Below are 18,886 nucleotides of genomic sequence, written 5' to 3'. Positions count from 1 at the left end.
GGCAATTCTTCTGTATTTGCTTGGGTAAGACTTTTCAGCTAAAGGGAATTCTCTACACTTGGACTCAGTGCTTAAACAAATACAGCAAAGTCCAAAGAAGTTCAGAGAGCAAAGAGAAAATTCAGCTTGTGAGGAGCTGGGCTTTTTTCTGATTCAAAAAGAGAGTACTGGAAAGAAACATACTACCTGTAACTGGCACAAAATCCAAGAACAGACTGTTTGACAAATTCAGTGTGAGTGGGATAAGGTGTAATTAAGTTAACTAAAGGTCTGCATGGTTAGATGGAAAGAAAAGTTTTCTAACTCCAGGAGTAGTTGCTACAGGTGCTTAGGATCATTGTGGCAACCATGTCTCCCCTATGGCTATGTTCCTGTCGATGTAAAAATGTTGTCTGGGATACTGTGGTTATGTTTGATATGGCTTTATGTCCCTACAATTATATGGGAATATAGAGCCTTCTAGCTCTACTTTTCTAACTGTTACTGTGTGAAATCTCCTTTGCTCTTGTGATCTAAATCCTACTACATCTTTTAATTATAAAGTTTCCTTCCTGCATATATTGCAACCATTTAAAATAAAATTTTAGTAGTATCAATGTTCACTTTTAGGATAAGCATAACATCTTTTACCAATTGTTCTTAATACTCCTCAAAAATGGAAGTTATCATCATCCTTATTCATAAAGCAGAGGCACAGGAAGGTTATGGGATTGCTAAGTGTTTGTGAATTACTCTGGTAGTAAAACTAGGCACATAACCTGGGAGACATGACTCCCAGGCCCTTCTGTGCCTGCCAGTCCACATTATTTATCCAATAAATTATGCTGGTGAGGATGGAGTACCTAATTCACAGCTCAGACACAGATTATTTTTTCTAGTAGCATGGAGAAACCATAGTTCTCTGAATGCAGAGGAAGTCCTAGCTGGTGACAGTCCAAGGTAAAATCCGTTCCACAAATCTCTCACAGAACGCAGGTTAATACAACCTGAGAATTGAAGTCACGATGTTAAAGTATAATTACCTTCTTTATTCTCTGATGACAAACATGTTGTTCTGATTGTGAAACTGCCTATGATTTGATTTGGAAAAGTAAGAATACTTGATGTCAACAGAAACTAATATTGTCTAATTAATTAATTTACCTCATGATGCAATATGTAATATCGTATGTTTTCTCACAGTACTGTGCTTTCACAGAGCTGCCATTCACTGTAAAGGTTACTATCTTTCTTTTTATTCCAGTACAAAAGCTAATTGTAAAACTGGAAATCTTTCTGGGAAATTTCTTGGATACATAAAGAACAGACAGGCCTGTTTTTAGATTTTCAGTGCTTTCTGAGATTTAATAAAGGATTTTTTGTCAGCTTCCCATAGTTAGATGTGCAGAACCAGGTCCTCCAGGGTTATGGTTTATTTTGCAACTTTCCCACAACTTTTATAATTGCAGATGTACATTAAGATAAAGTGTGAGTTCTTTCGCAAGAGTCTGTTACAATTTGCAGATTCCTGTGCTGCTCAGTTTGCTGCTTTAAAAAAAATGCTGCCTGTTCAAGAACAAAATCAGTGAATGCCACAAAAGCACTGCTTTTTCAATATTCTTGCTTTCTGTTTTTAACAGGCTGTTGTGTGAACAGCTATGTCACACTTTACATATGAGTAAGGAGGAAATAGCTTGACCCTGTTGCTTAATTATTGTTTTGACATTCAGTGTTTGCTTTGGAAAAATTTCTGAAAATCTTATGAAGAGATGAATGCTTTATCTTGCTGGATCTTCTTCACGTATTCAAAAGCTTTGTTTCTGTCACCATACCATGGCATTTTCCATTTCTTTTCTATTCTTCTCCTTCTTTCTTTCTTTCTGTATCAATTACAAGTGGCCTGTGCTTGACAAGACCAAAAAATAGCCCTACAATATAGTCCAGACCAAGTAATTGCAGTGACTTCAAAGAAGATTTCTTCAGTCTTCTAGCCACAATTAGATGCCCAGTGCTCCAGGAAAAGTTTGTTAGAGAAGATGGCTATCTAGCATGCTATTCAACAACTCAATAGTACCTGCCTGCACCCAGGACCCAGCCTTCCCAGAAGTGTCAGAGCAGGCAGTAACAGCTAAACACAAATGCTTTATTTAGGATAAACTGATTCTGGAATGACTGCACAGCTGTGTTCACACCTCTTACTGGTGTCAACTGGCTAAGATTAAGATTGGCATAAACTTTTACCAGTATAATAGGGAGGGAAAGAGGAGAAACATCACTGTTGATCCTGATCCAACAAATGTCAGAGTGTCTATGGCAGCAGGAGATGGTGACCCATGCAGTGATGGCATGTATACATACTGGGGTGTGCAAGGGTGGCATGTGTGTTTGATGCTCAGGAACATGCCCACAGGAGACGAACTTAGCCACTGGACATAAATATAACTTAGAAAGAAGCAATACATCTGTGTTCTGTTTAACTTGGTCAAATAATATCCATAATTTGTCATTCAAGTTGTTTGAATATTAATTTTTCACATTACAGATCCAAATTAGTCAAACAACATTTGTTCAATAATTGAAATCCCCTAGTGTTTCAGGAAGTAGCTGGTTAAATTACTGATTCCTATTTCCCCATTATTTACTCAGTCTTAATAAACCACTGAAGTGCTGGTCTGAATAAGTTTGCCCTCACTGGTATTGTAGCAGTGTCCATATATATGCTCCAGTCCCTGATGCACCTTCCTGATGGTTTTTGGTTCACACCATGGTCACTGGTGGCCCTGATGCCAAGTGCACTGACTTCTTAGCTTCCTTGGTTTGCAAGTAGTGCCTTATAAGCAATGCTGTCAGTTCTGTGCTCATTTATGGAAATTTACTCATGATACAAATATTAGCAAGAAACAAATACAAGTGATATCAGTGCAAAATCACCCACAGTTTACACCGAGCCTGAACGTGATGGGGCATCCTCATCTCATGACAATCTAAAGTGTGAAACTGCCTGCGAGTGCTAAATCATCTTGCTTTATTTATTTAGGTGAAGTAAAATATCCCTGTGCTTTCAGCAGTGTTCTGTCTGCATCTACCCAGACGCCTTCCTTCTGCAGGACACCCCGCTGCTTCCTGCAGCCCTTGCCTGGGACGGAGCTGGGTTTGCACAGGGGCAGCCAGGAAGGGGAGGAGGGCGCGGCGCCAGGGCCGGGCGCTGTGTCGCGGGTCAGGATGGCCCCGGGGAGGGTGTCCTGCCCCAGGGAGGGTGCTATAGGTCAGGGCACGGCGAGGGGACATTCCGGGCCAAAGCGCTGGGGGACATGGCACACAGATCCTGGCAGATGCACTCCCGCTGGTCCTGCTGCTGGGCGCGGGCTGGGGGAGTCTGCTCACAGAGGTGGTGCGGGTGAGTGATCCTGGGGACAGGAGAGATGGTTCTGTCAGTCTCACAGAGACTGGTCTCACTCCCTCCTCCATGGAAGGTCTTGTGGAGCTTGCTCTCAGCAGAGGAGCCGGGCAGGCACTGCTTTCACCATGCGCGCCGCCTCTCAGCTGCGTCTGCTTTTCTGCCGCTGAGCAGCTGCAGCGGGACGTGGTCACAAGGTTCTATCGCTGTCTGATCTCTTGCAGTTTCTGTAAGCCACTTGGCCAGGGACCTGAACAGGAAATATTTTCTAGAGTGTAAGGTGCATTTTAGTAGCAAAACTGAAACCATCAATGTCAAGTCTGAAAAACAGATGACTGATAAAAGTAAAATGCAGTTCATTCAGGAAGCACATAAATTGATGCAGGATGTTAACAACTCAGTGGATCGGGTAGTTGCACTGCTTCTGGTACAGCAAGACCACCCCACTCCTACAGAGCAAAATTCAGCTTTCTGTAAGGACCCTCTTGGCAGAGGGTAACACTGTTCTTCTTGCCTTCTTTATCTGTAGTCTGCCTGTACCTTAGGATCAGCCTTCAGGGAAAGGAAGCTCTGAATATTGTAAAGAAAACTGGTTTTGTTACAGGGATCTTTATACAGCCATCTATAAGAATGAGAGTTCTCTGTCCTGACCACATCACTTGTGGGCAACTGCATAAAAATCAGGGATGCTGCCTGGTAAGGGTGGCCCTGGGTTGCCCTGGAGCAGAATGCCCTCATGGGCCTCTCACTGGTGTGCAGAGGGTCTCTCAGCTCCTCTGGCAAGCCAGCCCTGGTGTCAGGAGTTTGGGTGGGACTGCATTGTAAAATGTTTTCCAAACCCTTGGATCCTAGAGATTATGGTTCAGCTTTACCAACAGGCTCACAGCACCAAAAACTGAGATGCCCTGAAGCTGCCCTTACTACAGAACACCTATCATACAATGCAACTCCCTCATCTCTAAGCTCTTACACAGAGACTTACTTTTTTGCTTTATCCAGAAAAAAACATTATCAAATGTTTTTGACAAAGCAGTTCTTAAAAGAAGTGGTTTGTTTTTCGGCTGAAGAAAAAAAATATCTTAAGGGAAATATCACTTCCCAATTTGTTCTGCTAGGCAGCAGAGATGTGCAGAGCAAAGCTGAGATCTGCAAGTGAGGAGCTTGGTCAGCAGCTTCTCCCAGCAAACTCAAAGCACCAGTAGTTTGTATATGGGAAGAATGCCAGGAAGCTGTAAGTATATTCCCATGCCTGTGTGAAAAATCCTCATATCATAATAACAGTACTCATTAAAAAGCCTTCACTGGGTATCACAAACTTGACGCTCCTTATGTAATTAGGAGCTGCACAGGTGTAAAAATGTCTCACATTTAAAGAATGAGTAATTATCTAAATTTCTGCAAGTAACTGCAAGTCTAAATTCCTCGGCAATCTCTGAGCAGTTGCAGCCTGTTTTGAACATGCCCTGATCAGGATGATGAAATCAAGGAGGCTTACAGCAACTTTGATTAAAAAAAAACCAACCCCAACCCCCCCAAACAAACAAACAAACAACCCAAACGAAAACCAAAATCCAAACCAAAGAAACCCCCAAACATTTCTTCAGAGCAGCAGATGTGAGAAAATACCACAGCTGTTCAGATCTGCTTTTAGACACAAGTTTTCCTGGGCTGGGAAGGAACCTTTGGGCCCATTGGTGTTCACTGCTGACACGGGTCACCCGAGGACTGCGCTGAGGTTCGGCTCCCGGGTGAACAGAGCAGAGACAGGGACTAGTGCTCTGGGCTTCACCTTTCTGCTGGGCAACAGCTCCAGGCCCTCCTCCTGCTTCTCGGGCTTGTTTGGTTTGGTTTTGCTAAGCACTGCTGCTTTCAGTCCTCTACAATAACGGAGCTTGTGTACAGAAAGGTCATCCTCAGGTCAAGCCAGGATCTTTTATCTTTTTTTTTTTTTTTCAAACCTGGTATGCAGACAAGCCTTATCCTGTAGAGATAAAGTGAATTTAGGCATTTTGAAAAAGATACTGGAAAATGTTAAAAATATTCATTGGACCATAGCTTTTGAATCCCTTCTTTTTCTGCAAGCATCATTAATTTGTTGTAAATGTGGAATAAATGCTCAGTGTCCCTGAAAAGAGCACAATAACATAGCACATCTGGATCAGAATGGGTTTATAGAAAAACATTATTAAAATGAACTGACAGGATTAAGTGCTGTAACTGAAGAAAATAAAATCCACATTTTCCCACTGAATGTGAGCTGCATTTTTACCATATAGGGAAGTATGTGTCTCTTTTCAGTTGCTCAAAAGAATTGATCCAAACAATTCTTTTCCTGATTTTAACTTCAAGGCTAATCAGTGTAATCATTTTCTGTGACAACCCAGAGAGCTCTGTGGTGGTGATGGTTGTTGTTTTGCTAAACATCTCCCTGCGAAATAGATTTTGGCCAAAGGCAATATCATGTGTTGTCCCCCCTCCTGTGTCTCATTGTTGTGCATCTAAAGTCTGTGCCCAAGGGCGGCTTTTTCTCCCTGGGTATCTGGATATTTCTCTGGGCAAAGGTATTAGACAAGTCTGCTGCTATGCCCTGATTAGGCAGTTAAAAATTGGGTTAGTAATAGCATGGAGCATTTTTTTCAGGTGCTGTGTGCTCAGCAAGGGGTTCCCTTGGTCAGTGTGCTCAAGTGTGTTAAGCAAACATCTGTAGACTCAGTCCTGTTTTGATGGACACTGTGCAGGCATGCTTGTCCCACAAAAAGTGTGCTTGTCCTGCAGGTCTTTGGTTCTGCAGAGGAAGAACAGTCTGGAGCTGAAGTGTGCTCAGATGCTGATGTAAGTTAAATTTGTCCCAAAAGAGTGAGTATCAGAGCAGAAGTCCCAGTGAGTGTCAAGTTTGCTGGGCCATATTGCACTACTGTAAGGTCACTGCCCTGGAAGGGTGTGGGATTTACTCAGAGAGACCCAGAATACAGTAACATCGATTACCAGCACCCAGTCTGGTGTCCAGCTTACCATGGCCAAGCTCATCAGCTGAAAGGAAGTTCTCACTGAACAAGAGAGATGTATGAGACGTGACTTGTGACACCAACCCAAGACCACAAACCCCTCTCCTTGATTCCACTGGCACTGTGATGCCTCTCTTTCCTGGCAATTCAGAAGGGCAAATCTTCTAGGGAGCCCACTGCCTGTCCCATTCCTTCCAGCAGCAAAGCAACTGTGCTACAGCCCAGGTCCACCATGGTAAACCAAGGGAACACCCTGCACAGGCATGAACACTGTGTTGCTCCAGGAAAGACACAACCAAGGAAACAGAAGAAAGGTAAATAATTTCACTCATGGACCACCATGCTTTAATTTTTATCTGTTATTATTGATTTTAATAATGCCCTGGCTTGCTAAAGTTACAGTTTTGTGGAAGATATCTTCTGTTATGAAAACTGCAATCAGTGTTAACTTCTGTGGGAGCAGAACCTCATGGCCACAGCCCATCCATGCATTTTATCATCACTTCATCAAACCTGGGAGTAGTACAACCAGTCCTGGGATATCCTCTACAATGCAAAGGCATATTGAGGGCTGTAAAGGGCCCCAGATACTATAGAATCAGACCCTACAGATGCAGTTGTAATAGATTATCAAGTATGAAGAAGTTTGCATGGCTAAAGCTGGTGAGAGAGCATGCTGGTAAGAGGGACTCTTGTCAGCATGATGCCAGTAGTCATGCAGTTTGGGTGAAGGTAGGCAACTTGCCTCTTTGGCCGTGGTGACTGACTCTTCTGTTTCTGCAGCTGGATTCATGGGGGAGAAGGCACCCAGAGATAATTTTCTTTTGAAGACAACAGAAGAACAGCAGAAGTTTTTTGGCTGTCCAGCCAAAACTACAAGAGTGTCAGACCAGGGCTTAACTGCAGAAGAAGGTCAATGGAATACTGTCAGAGTAATGAGGTAAGAGATGTTTGTAAATATTATACAGCCATTCCAGCTGTGCCATTTCTCTGGACAGCCACGGCACAGTGGGCAAGTTCTGACTCATGGACAGGTCCAGCTGGCCCCAGGCAGAACCTGTCAGAGACCCTGGTATCTAACTGGAAAGTAGAGAAGGCATCTATCTGCACTGCCAAGCAGGACAAGGTACCTTTGAATCCAAGCCATGACCCCCTCTGCCTCAAAATATGGAGGGTTTTCTGGGGAAAGCAAATGGCAGGATTAAACATATTTACCACTTCCTTTCCCTTTGGTCCCACCCAGTCCTCCACACTGTTTCATTAGGACAGTATTTGGCTCTTGCAATGTACATGAACACATTCACAAAATGCAGTGAGTCAAACCAACTATCCATCTTCTTCTGCAAGTATCTTGATTTTCTGGATATCCAGCATATCTGAGCACCTGCTTAGACATTGCCAGAATTTGGCATGGGAGTGTAAAATGATGGATCTTTTCTATATCACTGTGATTCTTTACAAAGTGAAAGGAATCTGTGCAAAATGAGATCATCCAGCCAAAGAGAGTGTGAGAGACAGCTGAAATGAAGAATACACACCTGTACCAGGCAATTCAGCAGCAAGTTATGAACAATTACCTCTCTGCTTGCTGACTATCTGTGGTTGGCATAATGCCCAAGAGAAAAGGGGAGTATTCTCTTCTGGAGATTGTTGGTAGCCCCTACAGTCTGCAAACAAGGCAAAAAGCAAAAAAAAATTTTGCTGTCCCAGACATCAGAAAGGTTTCCCTTGGGCCATCTGTCTTTGTAAAAGCACCAGGATAGCTTTGGTTTGCTAAATTTCAGGCACTAGCAAACCTGTATAGTAGGTTTGCAATGTAAAACATTGAAAAATATTCAGTGAGCCAGAAGTCCAGTTGTCTCTGGTGTAACCAGCTGAATTAAGTAGAGCTACATGGGGAGAGGGTGGAGGCTGTGAATTTCATCAGCCTGAGAGATGTCTTTGAAACTCTTGCATTTTCATCACAGAAGAAAGAAACATCTGGACATATTGTGCAAGGCCCACATTCTGCTTTCAGTCGTGTTGAGGCAAATCCAGAGCTGTCCCGATGGGACAATTCAAGATTTACCCTGGGATAAACAAGCACAGGATCTATCACCATATTTTTGATTTTGTTCTCTAAGCTTAACCTGTTTGTGTCCTGTGTGCACTAATTTTCTGAATTGTTTTCTTCTTAAATGAGACACAGGAACAGGAGGGAAAATCTAAGAAGTTTCCGGTTTTTCATTCAATTGAGATTTTCATACTTCTTAGCATTTTCCAAAAACCTTTGTCTTGTATCACCTTTCCTGAACTTCTTTTGTCCCCTTGGCAACCTGTAAATTATAATTTCTACCTTCCTCTCCCTCTACCTTGCTTACTCTTCTTTATTTTCCACTTCCAGTAAACAAGAGTGAACAACTGAGAGTTTTGTTCTTGTTTTTATTTTCCCACTGGCTCCAAAGACCTCAGCTAAGAAAACAAAACAAGACAGTTAACTCAGGGCCATGCTGGGAATTGTTCTTTTCAACTGTCTCCACTGTATGCCTCTGACACTCCACAAACTATGAAGAGCAGGGAACAGGAAGAGGCTGTCAAATGCAGCAATCTTGTGCTTGTTTGATTTATTTCTAATTTGTCTTAATTCCACTTCTTACTCTCTGACTAAACCTTCAATTCTGCCATCTTTTGGACAGGGCCAAATTTGAAGTTGCAATTTTTTGAGTGAAAAGTAATCTCAGGAGTAAGACTCACAAGCAGGGCATGATTTTTGGAGATCTGCTCTTGACACGTGAGGAGGTTAAAATTCTTTCAGTAGGGTAGCTCAAACACTTTGTGAAACCAGGGTCTCCGTGAAAGTATTCTAAAGAGAAAGGACCCAAAAAGACCTAGGCACAGCTTTGCATCCTGAGATGCAGGAGACAGTTCAGCTCCATCCTGGGTTCTGCATGTGGGTGTTGCCTTCTGTGTTTTGTTGTGACATACAGGGGCTAAGGTTTTGCCCACTCTTCTTTTCCTTCTTGCATGGCTAGTACATTAGTCACACAATAATTTTTTCCTAATGTTTGTATTCATAATGGGAAAAAAGGGGTATTTGCTACAGAAGTCCCTGGAAAAGTGTCTGCAAAGATTATGGGCAGCAGCCTTTCCTCTCTGTCCTTGCCTTTCCTCCCACTCTCGGCACTGCTTTACCATGAGGCACCTGGGAACTTGTAACATATTGTGCTTGAAATCATGGCAATTCTAAGAGAGCTGCCTTTTTTCCAGAGAAAGTAATGTTCTTACCCTGTTAGACATGAAAAAGCATCTTCATGCAGACATTTCCTGATGCTTCTCTTTGCCAAAACTAGAACAGTGGAGCAGAAGTCGATGTTCAAATAGCCTTAGTGTAAGGACAGTCTGATGCATATAATGCATATAATTTTAAAAAGTTAGCACAAAGAAACAGTTGTTATTTTGCTTAAACTGAGCTCAATCAGTAGCTAATTAAGTACAGACTTTTTCCATGGTTATATGCAGTTTTCAAATTCCTATAACACAAACTGGTTTCAGAGGATAAGTTAAATACAGAATGCATTGAGTTTGGTAGAGAAAGTTTAAAGGTCTGCATTTTCCCACCAAAGCTATGTCGTATCAGCTACAGAGTGGGGGTGTGTGTGTGGAGGGGTTATGACCTCTTTTATTTTTACAACCATTGCCATGATTTCATAATACTGGCAGCAGTCACTTCAAGCGAGGGACTAGACTTTATTACTATAATTATATGCTAGTGTGTGGGCATAAAACAGAAAAACTTTTCTATAGATAAATGCCAGTAGCAAAATCCTTTTGTTCAACAAGCAGTCCCTTAGCAGTGTTATGAATATTATATTAACCTCAAGAAAAGCTATGCCAGAAATGTCTACTGTACATGGTGCAAGTCCTGTGTTCTTAAGGCAGCTTTGTTCTGAGAAATGAACAGCATTGAGGGCATGCAGCACCTTTTCTTTGCAAAGCATGCCTGAGATGTTCACTCATGAATCATACTGGTCCATTGTGAGAGGTACCAACACCATATGAAATGGGGGAAAGAGGCAGGGAGGGTTCAGTTGCTGTGGGTTTGTGCACACAGTGTGGTGCAGAGCCAGGACAATACAGGGTGAGCCACAGGGCTCAGCCAGCCCAGCACCCATGAGCATACTGAATTTTTGGGAGGCACAAAAAGGAAAGATGTGTCCTGTAAGGAAGATGAGCCCCATCCCCACTGTTCCCAGACAAGCCCTCTGTGCTGCCAAGTCAGTTCTCACCCATGTGGGAGCTCCATCAGCAAAGATGAAGGGGTTGAGGAATCAAAGACAAGAGCTTTGCTGAGGTCCATCACTCTTCCTCAGCAGCTTCTAAGGCCTTTCAGCCCAGCTATGAGAGTTGCAGAGCCATGGTCCTACCAGCCACCTAAGCCTGACCTGCATGAAGCCGGGGCTTCTGGTGATACATGAAATTAGAGTGCAGCCTGGGTAGTTCACAGCCTGGGCTGGGAGATGAGGGCCCATGCAGGATGGTCCCTGCAGCACAGAGAGCTGGGAGAGGTGGCAGCAGCTCCAAATGTGAGAATACTAAAGAGAAAAAAATTTTAGCCTGAGCAAAAGCTGACTTTACCATGTGAAGTGATTTTAGACTTGATGACTCTTGTCTCATGAATCTGCACCACTCTTGGGCAGAGTGGTTCTGATGGCTGGTGAGGCAAAGGCCTCAGCAAGGGACTAGTTCCTTTAGCAAAGGCTAAGCAGGAGTCGCTAGCAATTTAGCAAATAGACTCACATGACTAAAAAAAGGGATATAAACCACAACAAATCATTGATTTTGATTTTTTTTCACATTTCCAATAATCCTGTCCCTGTTTTCAATAAGGTGATAGAGGAATACAGAGTATTATCTCAATCTTTGAGAAATTTTATTGGTTTTCTGCATTGCCTCTTTCCAGCTAGATTAAATTTCCCATCAATGAATTATATAAATAACAGGTTTGCCTCATGTTAGCTGGAGCTAATAAAATTACTTTTTTGAATATTTTGCAACAACATTTTTAGTACTTTAGTTGTTAGTTATGGTATTTGCCATTTTTAGCATGTGGAAGCAGTATTGATGTATGGCTAAATAGCAAGCTGTTATTATGAACCATTTGTTATCAGTCTTAAAACCATTCAGTTTGTGTTTCTGCTTGACTGAGACATTTCCATTGCACAAATAGAGTGAAGAATTTACATCTGAAGGCCTCATTTTTCTGTACTGATTTTCAAAACCATACTTACTCCCTTTTCAGTATGGTGCATCTGGTATTGACAGGTACTGACAATCCTGTAACTAGGTTGAAACTTGGATCAAAAAGTACCACATGGAAAAGTCACGCTGCTGTTCAAGTGTGTGAGGGTGACCGAAGCTGATCTAGCTTGCTTCTGACACCAGGTACATTTAGGAGTAGTTTTAGTGTGTGGCATGTTCATGATTGAAAATAAAAATGCAGTCACTAAAGACTAACAAAAGTGATGGCAAATCACAATATAGGTCAGACCAGTGCTCATGCAAGAGTACTGACTTCCCCATCTACTCATCCCACAGATATTTTTGGCATTGTTTCTCTTCAGCTGGCACAGTCTCTTGCAGGTGCAGTGTTCATCCTCACAAGGATCAATGGTAGGCCTTATTCTGACTGTAATAGATCTTTGCTTCCCATTCAGCAAGATTAATGAGCAAAGACTGCCAGTGGTGTGTGAGAGCACAGCTTGGTTGCTGGTTTCAACTACTCAACATGAAACTTCAGCAATGACTAAAGAGAAAAGGCACAAGATAATTTTATTGTACTGATGTTCAGATAATTATTATTCTCAAACTCCCACCCAACTACTCTTTCTCATGTCTCACAGACAAAAATAAACAGAAACTCTTTTCATACATGGAGCAGGACACTACCAGGGCAGCATAGGGTTGATCTGAAGGTCTGTATAGCCATCCCACACTGCCTAGACCCTGGCTAGAAAATTGAAATATATTTGGGAGAAGCCAACACATCAAAGCATGTTCCCCAGATAAGCAATCATTAGGCATGGGCTTAAAATAAGAGCCTACATTGCTCATTTTTTTTTCTCTTGAAAGAATAGGAAGGAATAACTCAAGTCAGTGACCTTGTTCAACATCTAAAACACCTGAGTTTGGCTAAGCATAAAAAATATCCACATCTGAATTACTTTCACAGTGCACACAGAAGGCCAAAGGAGGGAAGGACCAGTCTGCTATGTCAGCAAAGGGAATAAAATGGTTTTTACCCTTGCAGTGGAAATACAGTGACTGAAAAACAGACACACGTTCTTGTCTTAATGTTCTGGGCTTGGTTTTGGTGAAGCACTCCACCAGTGTGTGTGAACCCTTGGCAGATCATGAGCCTTGTCCTGGCAGGAGCCAAATGCACACTGGTCCTCACATGTGGGGTGAGCATTGGGGCTGGGCAGGGAGGCAGGTGCTGGGTGCAGCCACAGGCAGGGGAGAAGAAGAGCCAGCAGCAAAAACAAACCATATATCTCAAGATGTATCAAAAATATATCAAAATCCTAGCAACATATCAATTCCCCCAGACAGTTCAGGAGATTTCCTAATAGCTGTCTTGAACCTGAAAGACTGAAAAAACTTAGTATTAAGCATTAATAGTTATAATTTATTAATATATTTTATTTATCAATATTCTATTTGTTACTACCTGAATTTTTCTTTGATCATCCCTTTTTCCTCATGGATGGTTCATTTCCTTTCCTAAGAAGTAAACACACCATTACATGAAAATATCACTCAATTCCAGAAGTATGCTTTTCTGTTTCTTTTTCTGATTCAGTTTCCAGCTCCATTGTGGCAGTTCAGGGGGTCCTTGGTTTCCCAGTTCTAAAATGAAATATTTGTGTGTGAACTTCACAATATGTGCTCACAATTTATCAGAAAAAAACTAAACCCTACACAATTGTTCAATTCAGTTTGTAATAACATCATACTTTGCAGATACTGTTTATTACTTGTCTATTTTTAAAGTTATGTGGAGCGGGGGAAACCAACATACCTCACACGGGCCACTTCTCTAATTGGGCGTGCTGGATACCAAAGGGGACCATTTACATTTGCAGCTGCTGGTAGATATGCTAAAATAAGACTAAATAAAAAATAGCAGCTGCATGGGTAGAAACAAATGAAAGCTGATTCACAGATGAGAGGCAGCTTGGGGGACTCAAGCATTGCAGCTAGATTTGACACAAAGGCTGGTCCAGTGTAAAATCCTCATGCCTACAAAGACACAATAGACCATAATGGTAAGCCAAAATTATGTTCAGCTCAACTCCATTGCTGGGGAAATCCTTTCACTGCCCTGGACTTATTTTTCCTCCTTTTTCTTTTTTTCTTCTTAAACATGTGGTACAATGTCTCATTATGTGGAACACGCTTTCCTTTAACATGTCTGTCTTCTTCTATCCCCTCAGCCTCCCCCTCAGACGTTCCTTGGACAACCACACTCATTGTGGCCAATGCCAAAAAAAGCCCACTCTCTGCTTGTGTCCAGTCCTATACTTGCTGCTAACTACATGCCAAGACATTGACAGAGTGCAGGATCTTTCTCAGCAGCCATGTCAAGCTGTTTTTTTTATGGGATTCCCTTTCAAAATGCTAGTCCAGAGGAACTTCCTGACCTCTTATACCAGCAGCTCCATCTTGCGTTGCCCCATGCATTATATTCAGATAAAAGGATATATTGTGGGAATTAAGGCTCTGTCTGTGTTATAGGGAGGAGGACACAGAATGGGAAGACTGCACAGGCTGTGCTTTCTGAACAGCCAAAGTGGATTTTCCCTGGACAGAAAATACAAAAATTCTAACTGGTTTTCAAATGAAATCTCAGCAAAATTCCAGCCGCATTTTATTAAAAAGACTCTCTCTTGTCAGGAAGAGTGGGACTGTGCTGTTCATGTCAATAAAATATATTATAGGGGATGTACAGGATTCCAGTGTGGTGTGTTGGAGAAATTAATTTGACAGCACAGTCAGTGAAGACCTTCATGTCAGGCTGTTCACTCCCTGCTACTCTGGTTTCCAGGAAGGCTTTTTTGGCTTGGACTCCTCACAAGCACAGTGTCCTGGGAGCAGTCCCACATGCCCTCAGCACTTCTGCAGTGCGACACAGAACTTTTATCCCCAGGTAATAGAGAACATGTGCACAAAAGCAGTCTGATGTCAAACTCTCAGGCAACTTCACCTCCATGCTTGTGCAAAGCAGAAGAGACCCTTCAGTGCCTTGTGAGGGCTCAGCTCCCTCTTCTCTTCACCTCCTCTCTGCTTCCCTCCCAGGTCCTCCTGGGACATTGCCTCATCACCTTTACTAGACTGCTCCAGAAACAGCTCTTCCCATTTGGCCTGTGCAGGACTGTGCTGACTACAGACAAGCACTTAATTCCTGCTTGAACCAAAAGGATCCAAAAGCAAGGCAGAGGTTACCAACAAGTTGCATTCACCTTCAAACAGCATTTCTGAGCAGATCCTTCCCTCACACTGCTCTGCACATCCACTCCTTGCCCCAGGGTAATTTCCAGCAGAGCCTTGCAGCTGCCTGGCAGTCACTCTGCCTCTGCAGTGCAGCTGGGTTCCCAGATTAAATTCAGAGTCTTGTAGGACAAATTGAGTACTCCTACTGGTGAAAGGCCCACCTCCATAGCTGCAGTAGCAGGACTTGGATTTCTGACTTCCTCCTTCACTGTGAAAAGTTTTGTTTGAAAGTCATCTCCTAAACTCTACAGACTCACCCTCACTCTTTAATAAAATTCTTGGATTTAATATTATTCGCAGATTTTGGGTCTAGCTTCAGCCAGAAGGTCAGACAAGGCCAGAAGGTCCCTGCTTTGGTGCTCATGCCACTCCCTGAGAAAACAGGAAATATACAATAAACCTCCTTGTACTGAAGATACAGATGAGTCCATATCTCCCATCTGAGGAACTGTTATATTAGAGAAGGAACTGGCTGCATTCAGAAGGGACTGCCCAATGTGCATCAGATCTGGACATATAATGGGTAGAGTTTGATGTAACTTGGGAGAGTGTTCTGCCAAAAACCAGAGGCAACTGTATTTATGAAGAGGAACTTTTGAAACTGTATTTATGAAGAGGAACTTTTGAAACTGCAATTTTGTTATGAGGCATCACAATTCCACTTAAGCCTTCCTTTAGACAAGTCCTTTCCTTGCTGAGTCTTAAGTGTCCTGTTTAATGGTCAATGATCTTGGATGCCAAAGCACCAGACAGAGTGGGGGCCCTGAGAGCTCTCCCACTTGGCTAGTTGTAAACCATGCTGAAAACCTGTTTGGTAGCCCTTGTGTGAATGGGGCCTTTGTTAGCAACTGATGAGTAGGATGTTCAGAGAACTTGGGAAAGTATGCTTGGCAAGTAAATACACCTAATAATAAAAATACTCTTCAAATTTGCCAGGCTTCTTTGCCTCAGGCGAGAACAATAAAGTCAATGAATTGTTTAATGTGAGGAAATAAGAAAGGGAAGAAAACAGGCATACTGTTCCCTGATGCAGTTTTGGAATTTCTCTTGTGTTGATTCTGTTCTGGATTGACAATAAAAGCCTTTGGCATGTATACTGCAGAGAAATCAAGGATAACAGATATGTGATTCTGTTGAGAGTTATAGCACAACTAAGCATAGGGATGGACTCTGATCTAAGGCATTTTTCATTTGCAGCTGGGGTGATCCTCTGTCTGGCAGGTACATATTTGATTTTGAATGTCTTAACAAGCCAGAGTACTTTCATGGGAACACTCACAATGATATGAAGAGCTGTTTTAAACTGCAGTCCTCCTCCACATGAGGCCCAGAGCAGGCACTAATTAATGGGATGGGTGTAGTACATACCTGCCTCTGGTGGGAAAGAGCTGAGCCTGAGAACTGCATTTCTGCATATCCAACCAATACATTCTCCTCCCTGTAAAGCCAGAAGACAAAAAATAATTTTAACACCTAAGAAGAGGCATAATACCTGTACATAAGGCAGGAACTTGATTTAGAAATTGTCCTTCTTGCAACCTGGACAAAAGTTCCACTATTTTCCCATCACTTTTCACAGTGACAACCTCTCAATTTAAGACACAGCAGTACTGAGCATTTTTAGGAGGCGGACATATACTAAGAGTTTGCAGATTAAAGCAAACACTAAACTTGTTAGGTACTAATCTTGTACTTTGGGAAGGCTTTTAATTCTTGCATTCTGCATCTTAAATGACTCCTTACATAACTTGCTGTGTAATTTGTGTCTTTTCCTAGATAGTATATTGGTAATCTTGGCTCGAATGAGACAGATTTCTAGGAAGTAGTTTCTGTTATTCTGCAATTCCTAATTAAATACCAATGGATTTTTCTCTTCTAATAGCAAAGAAATAGACAAAGGAGAGATATTATTAGCTAGACCTACTTTTGATTGTGGTAGATGAATCACAAATATGATCTTTGCTTATTCTTATTCTATAAGCATTTCATTAGGATGTGGGAGGAATGGCATTTTCTGAATGGCATTTTCTGCAATGCCTAGTGGTACACTGTCATGACAGATTGTTACAATATAGAGTAAGAGCACACTGCTCCATGCTGGAAAGTGCCAGGCACTTGTTTCTGCGTTGCTGATCATTTCTGAGATTAAAGATCTCATCAACACTTAAGTCTGAGCAGTGCTACAGGTAGAAGAGCAGAAGATGCAATGGGACATTGCAGTGGCCAGAGTTTCATGCTACGGCAGTCACACTGCTAAGCATCCAAAAGCTAACACATGTTTCCAGTCTCTAGGGTTAACTTTATCAGAATACCACATTTTAAACCACAGAAATATGGTCTTTAAATGGGAAAACACAGACTTGCTTAACAATGTGTCCCCTTGTGCTGTCACTGGTTGTCTAGAAGAGGCTGACCTCCACTTGGCTGCAGCCTCTCTTCTGGCAGTCGTAGACTGTGACAGCCTCCCCCGAGCCTCTTTTCCAGGCTAAACAACCCCATCTCCCTCAGCCATTCTTCATAGAGCTTGTGTTCCAGGCTTTCCATGAGCCTTGTTGCCCTCCTCTTTTTTTTCAGTGGCTTCCTGGTTTGCAGCAAAGTTCACATTGTCTTCTCTTGATCCCTATGAGAGCCATGTTTTCTCCATCATATTGAAGTTTCAGGTGTGGGTCACAGTTTCTCTTATCCCATTGTGTCTCCCAAGGCTGTATACATGCCCAGCAGCTGGACATGATGTCAACACCCCACATGACACTCACGATCAGACCCTCCTTCCTTGCAGGCACAGTGAAGAAGACAGTATACCATGTAGGATAAAATTGCACACTGCAGGTGGGAGCTCTGCTGTGGAGTGGACAAGAGGGAACACTGAAGGCTGGGTGCTGGAGCCCTAAAAAACATGGGGCTGTAGTTTGTAATCCCAAGGGAAAATTCTGTCGTAAGTACAATGCAGTGGAAAGGCTGGTCTGAAAGTGTCTATCCTCCCCACCTCTCCCTTCTGCTAGGATGGGAGGATGTCCGGTGCCAGCAGTGACATTCCAGTAAAGCCGCAGCTGGTGTCTCCATGCGCAAGGCAAGCTGCAAGTTCCTCAGCCCTGTGATCACCATCAATAATGCATTCACAGTAGAGGACAGGATGGAAGAGTCAGTCAGCTAACAGTGCTCTCAGGCTGCTCAATGCACCACTGTCTCTCTGCTCACTGGCTGCGCTGTGCATGTGCAGAGGGCTGCATGCTCCCTGTGAGGATACACCAGCAGGGCTGGCAGGTTGTGTTCTAATCTCAAGACAGGCTCAGCCCAGGCTGTCAAATTTGCTTAGAATGAAGGAAATCATGTTTTTTCCTGCCTTTCCCTCCTGCCCCTTACTTAAATAACCTCTTCTGTTAAGGAAGAGGCCCAGATGGCAAACAACCTGCAGCTGTGCTGCCCGGGGAATAGTGCAAGGAAACAAAATTCATTCAGCAGGAATAGCTCATGGACTTGTTGAAGCTTGTGCAGTGCAGGACTCCTTTAATCTTCATTTCTCAAGGTAAACTGCATACTTTCATTCAGCTGCATTTTTTGTATTCCCCATTTTCCCCTCCCATTTGATGCAATTAATTTAGGTCTGGTCATAGGTGCTTGTGCAAGGCTTTTCACACTCAGGGCTTCCATTCACACACAGGGAATAACATCAGGCATTTTTCTTTCCTCACCATGCCTTCACACACTCTTTCTACACCATGTACTCCCTGATGATCAGTTCAAGTCTAGACACTTACCCCTCAAAATCTGCTAACCTCTAAGGCATATTCATGTGGATATGCCTTAACTCCAATATTGACTTCACCTCATAACAGGGGGACTATTCACAAAAGTCAAGGTGCAGGGGATACACCTTCATCCTTCTCTATCTCTTTTCTACTTCTGGCACAGGTATACACTGTGTTCAGTTCATAGTCTAAAGCTTGTCTCTCTTTTGTTTCTCTGTTCTCAGATG

General features: G+C 42.7%; 1 protein-coding gene and 1 long non-coding RNA gene across 9 annotated transcripts in view; one reads left to right on the top strand and one right to left on the bottom strand.

Moving 5' to 3' along the window:
• Window positions 1-3,506: 3,506 nt before the first annotated feature.
• Window positions 3,507-18,886, bottom strand: part of LOC146763845 (uncharacterized) — a 155,241-nt gene continuing 139,861 nt past the window's right edge. For 2 of the 5 annotated variants that reach the window (XR_014951184.1, XR_014951185.1), the window contains 2 exons: window positions 16,279-16,348; window positions 6,648-13,266 (listed from right to left, as the gene is read on the bottom strand). This is a non-coding gene — a long non-coding RNA (uncharacterized LOC146763845). Of the gene's footprint in view, window positions 3,627-5,002; window positions 16,349-18,886 lie in introns of those variants that run through there. The other 3 variants (XR_014951187.1, XR_014951186.1, XR_014951183.1) reach the window with 3 other exon arrangements.
• The window catches only part of LOC146763846 (uncharacterized), a 54,109-nt gene continuing 39,196 nt past the window's right edge, over window positions 3,974-18,886 (top strand). For 2 of the 4 annotated variants that reach the window (XM_085566447.1, XM_085566448.1), the window contains exons 1-3: window positions 5,863-6,208; window positions 6,583-6,695; window positions 7,165-7,321. In XM_085566447.1, coding sequence (XP_085422573.1) covers window positions 6,117-6,208; window positions 6,583-6,695; window positions 7,165-7,321 — 362 coding nt within the window. In that variant the 5' untranslated portion in view covers window positions 5,863-6,116. Of the gene's footprint in view, window positions 4,608-5,862; window positions 6,209-6,582; window positions 6,696-7,164; window positions 7,322-16,291; window positions 18,437-18,886 lie in introns of those variants that run through there. The other 2 variants (XM_085566449.1, XR_014951182.1) reach the window with 2 other exon arrangements.

This window comes from Lonchura striata, chromosome Z, assembly GCF_050655825.1.
Source record: "Lonchura striata isolate lonStrDom1 chromosome Z, ASM5065582v1, whole genome shotgun sequence".
In the NCBI taxonomy this organism is placed as follows: Eukaryota; Metazoa; Chordata; class Aves; order Passeriformes; family Estrildidae; genus Lonchura; species Lonchura striata.
Note: the sequence above shows the minus strand (reverse complement) of the source record. Positions and strands in the feature narration are given on the sequence as shown.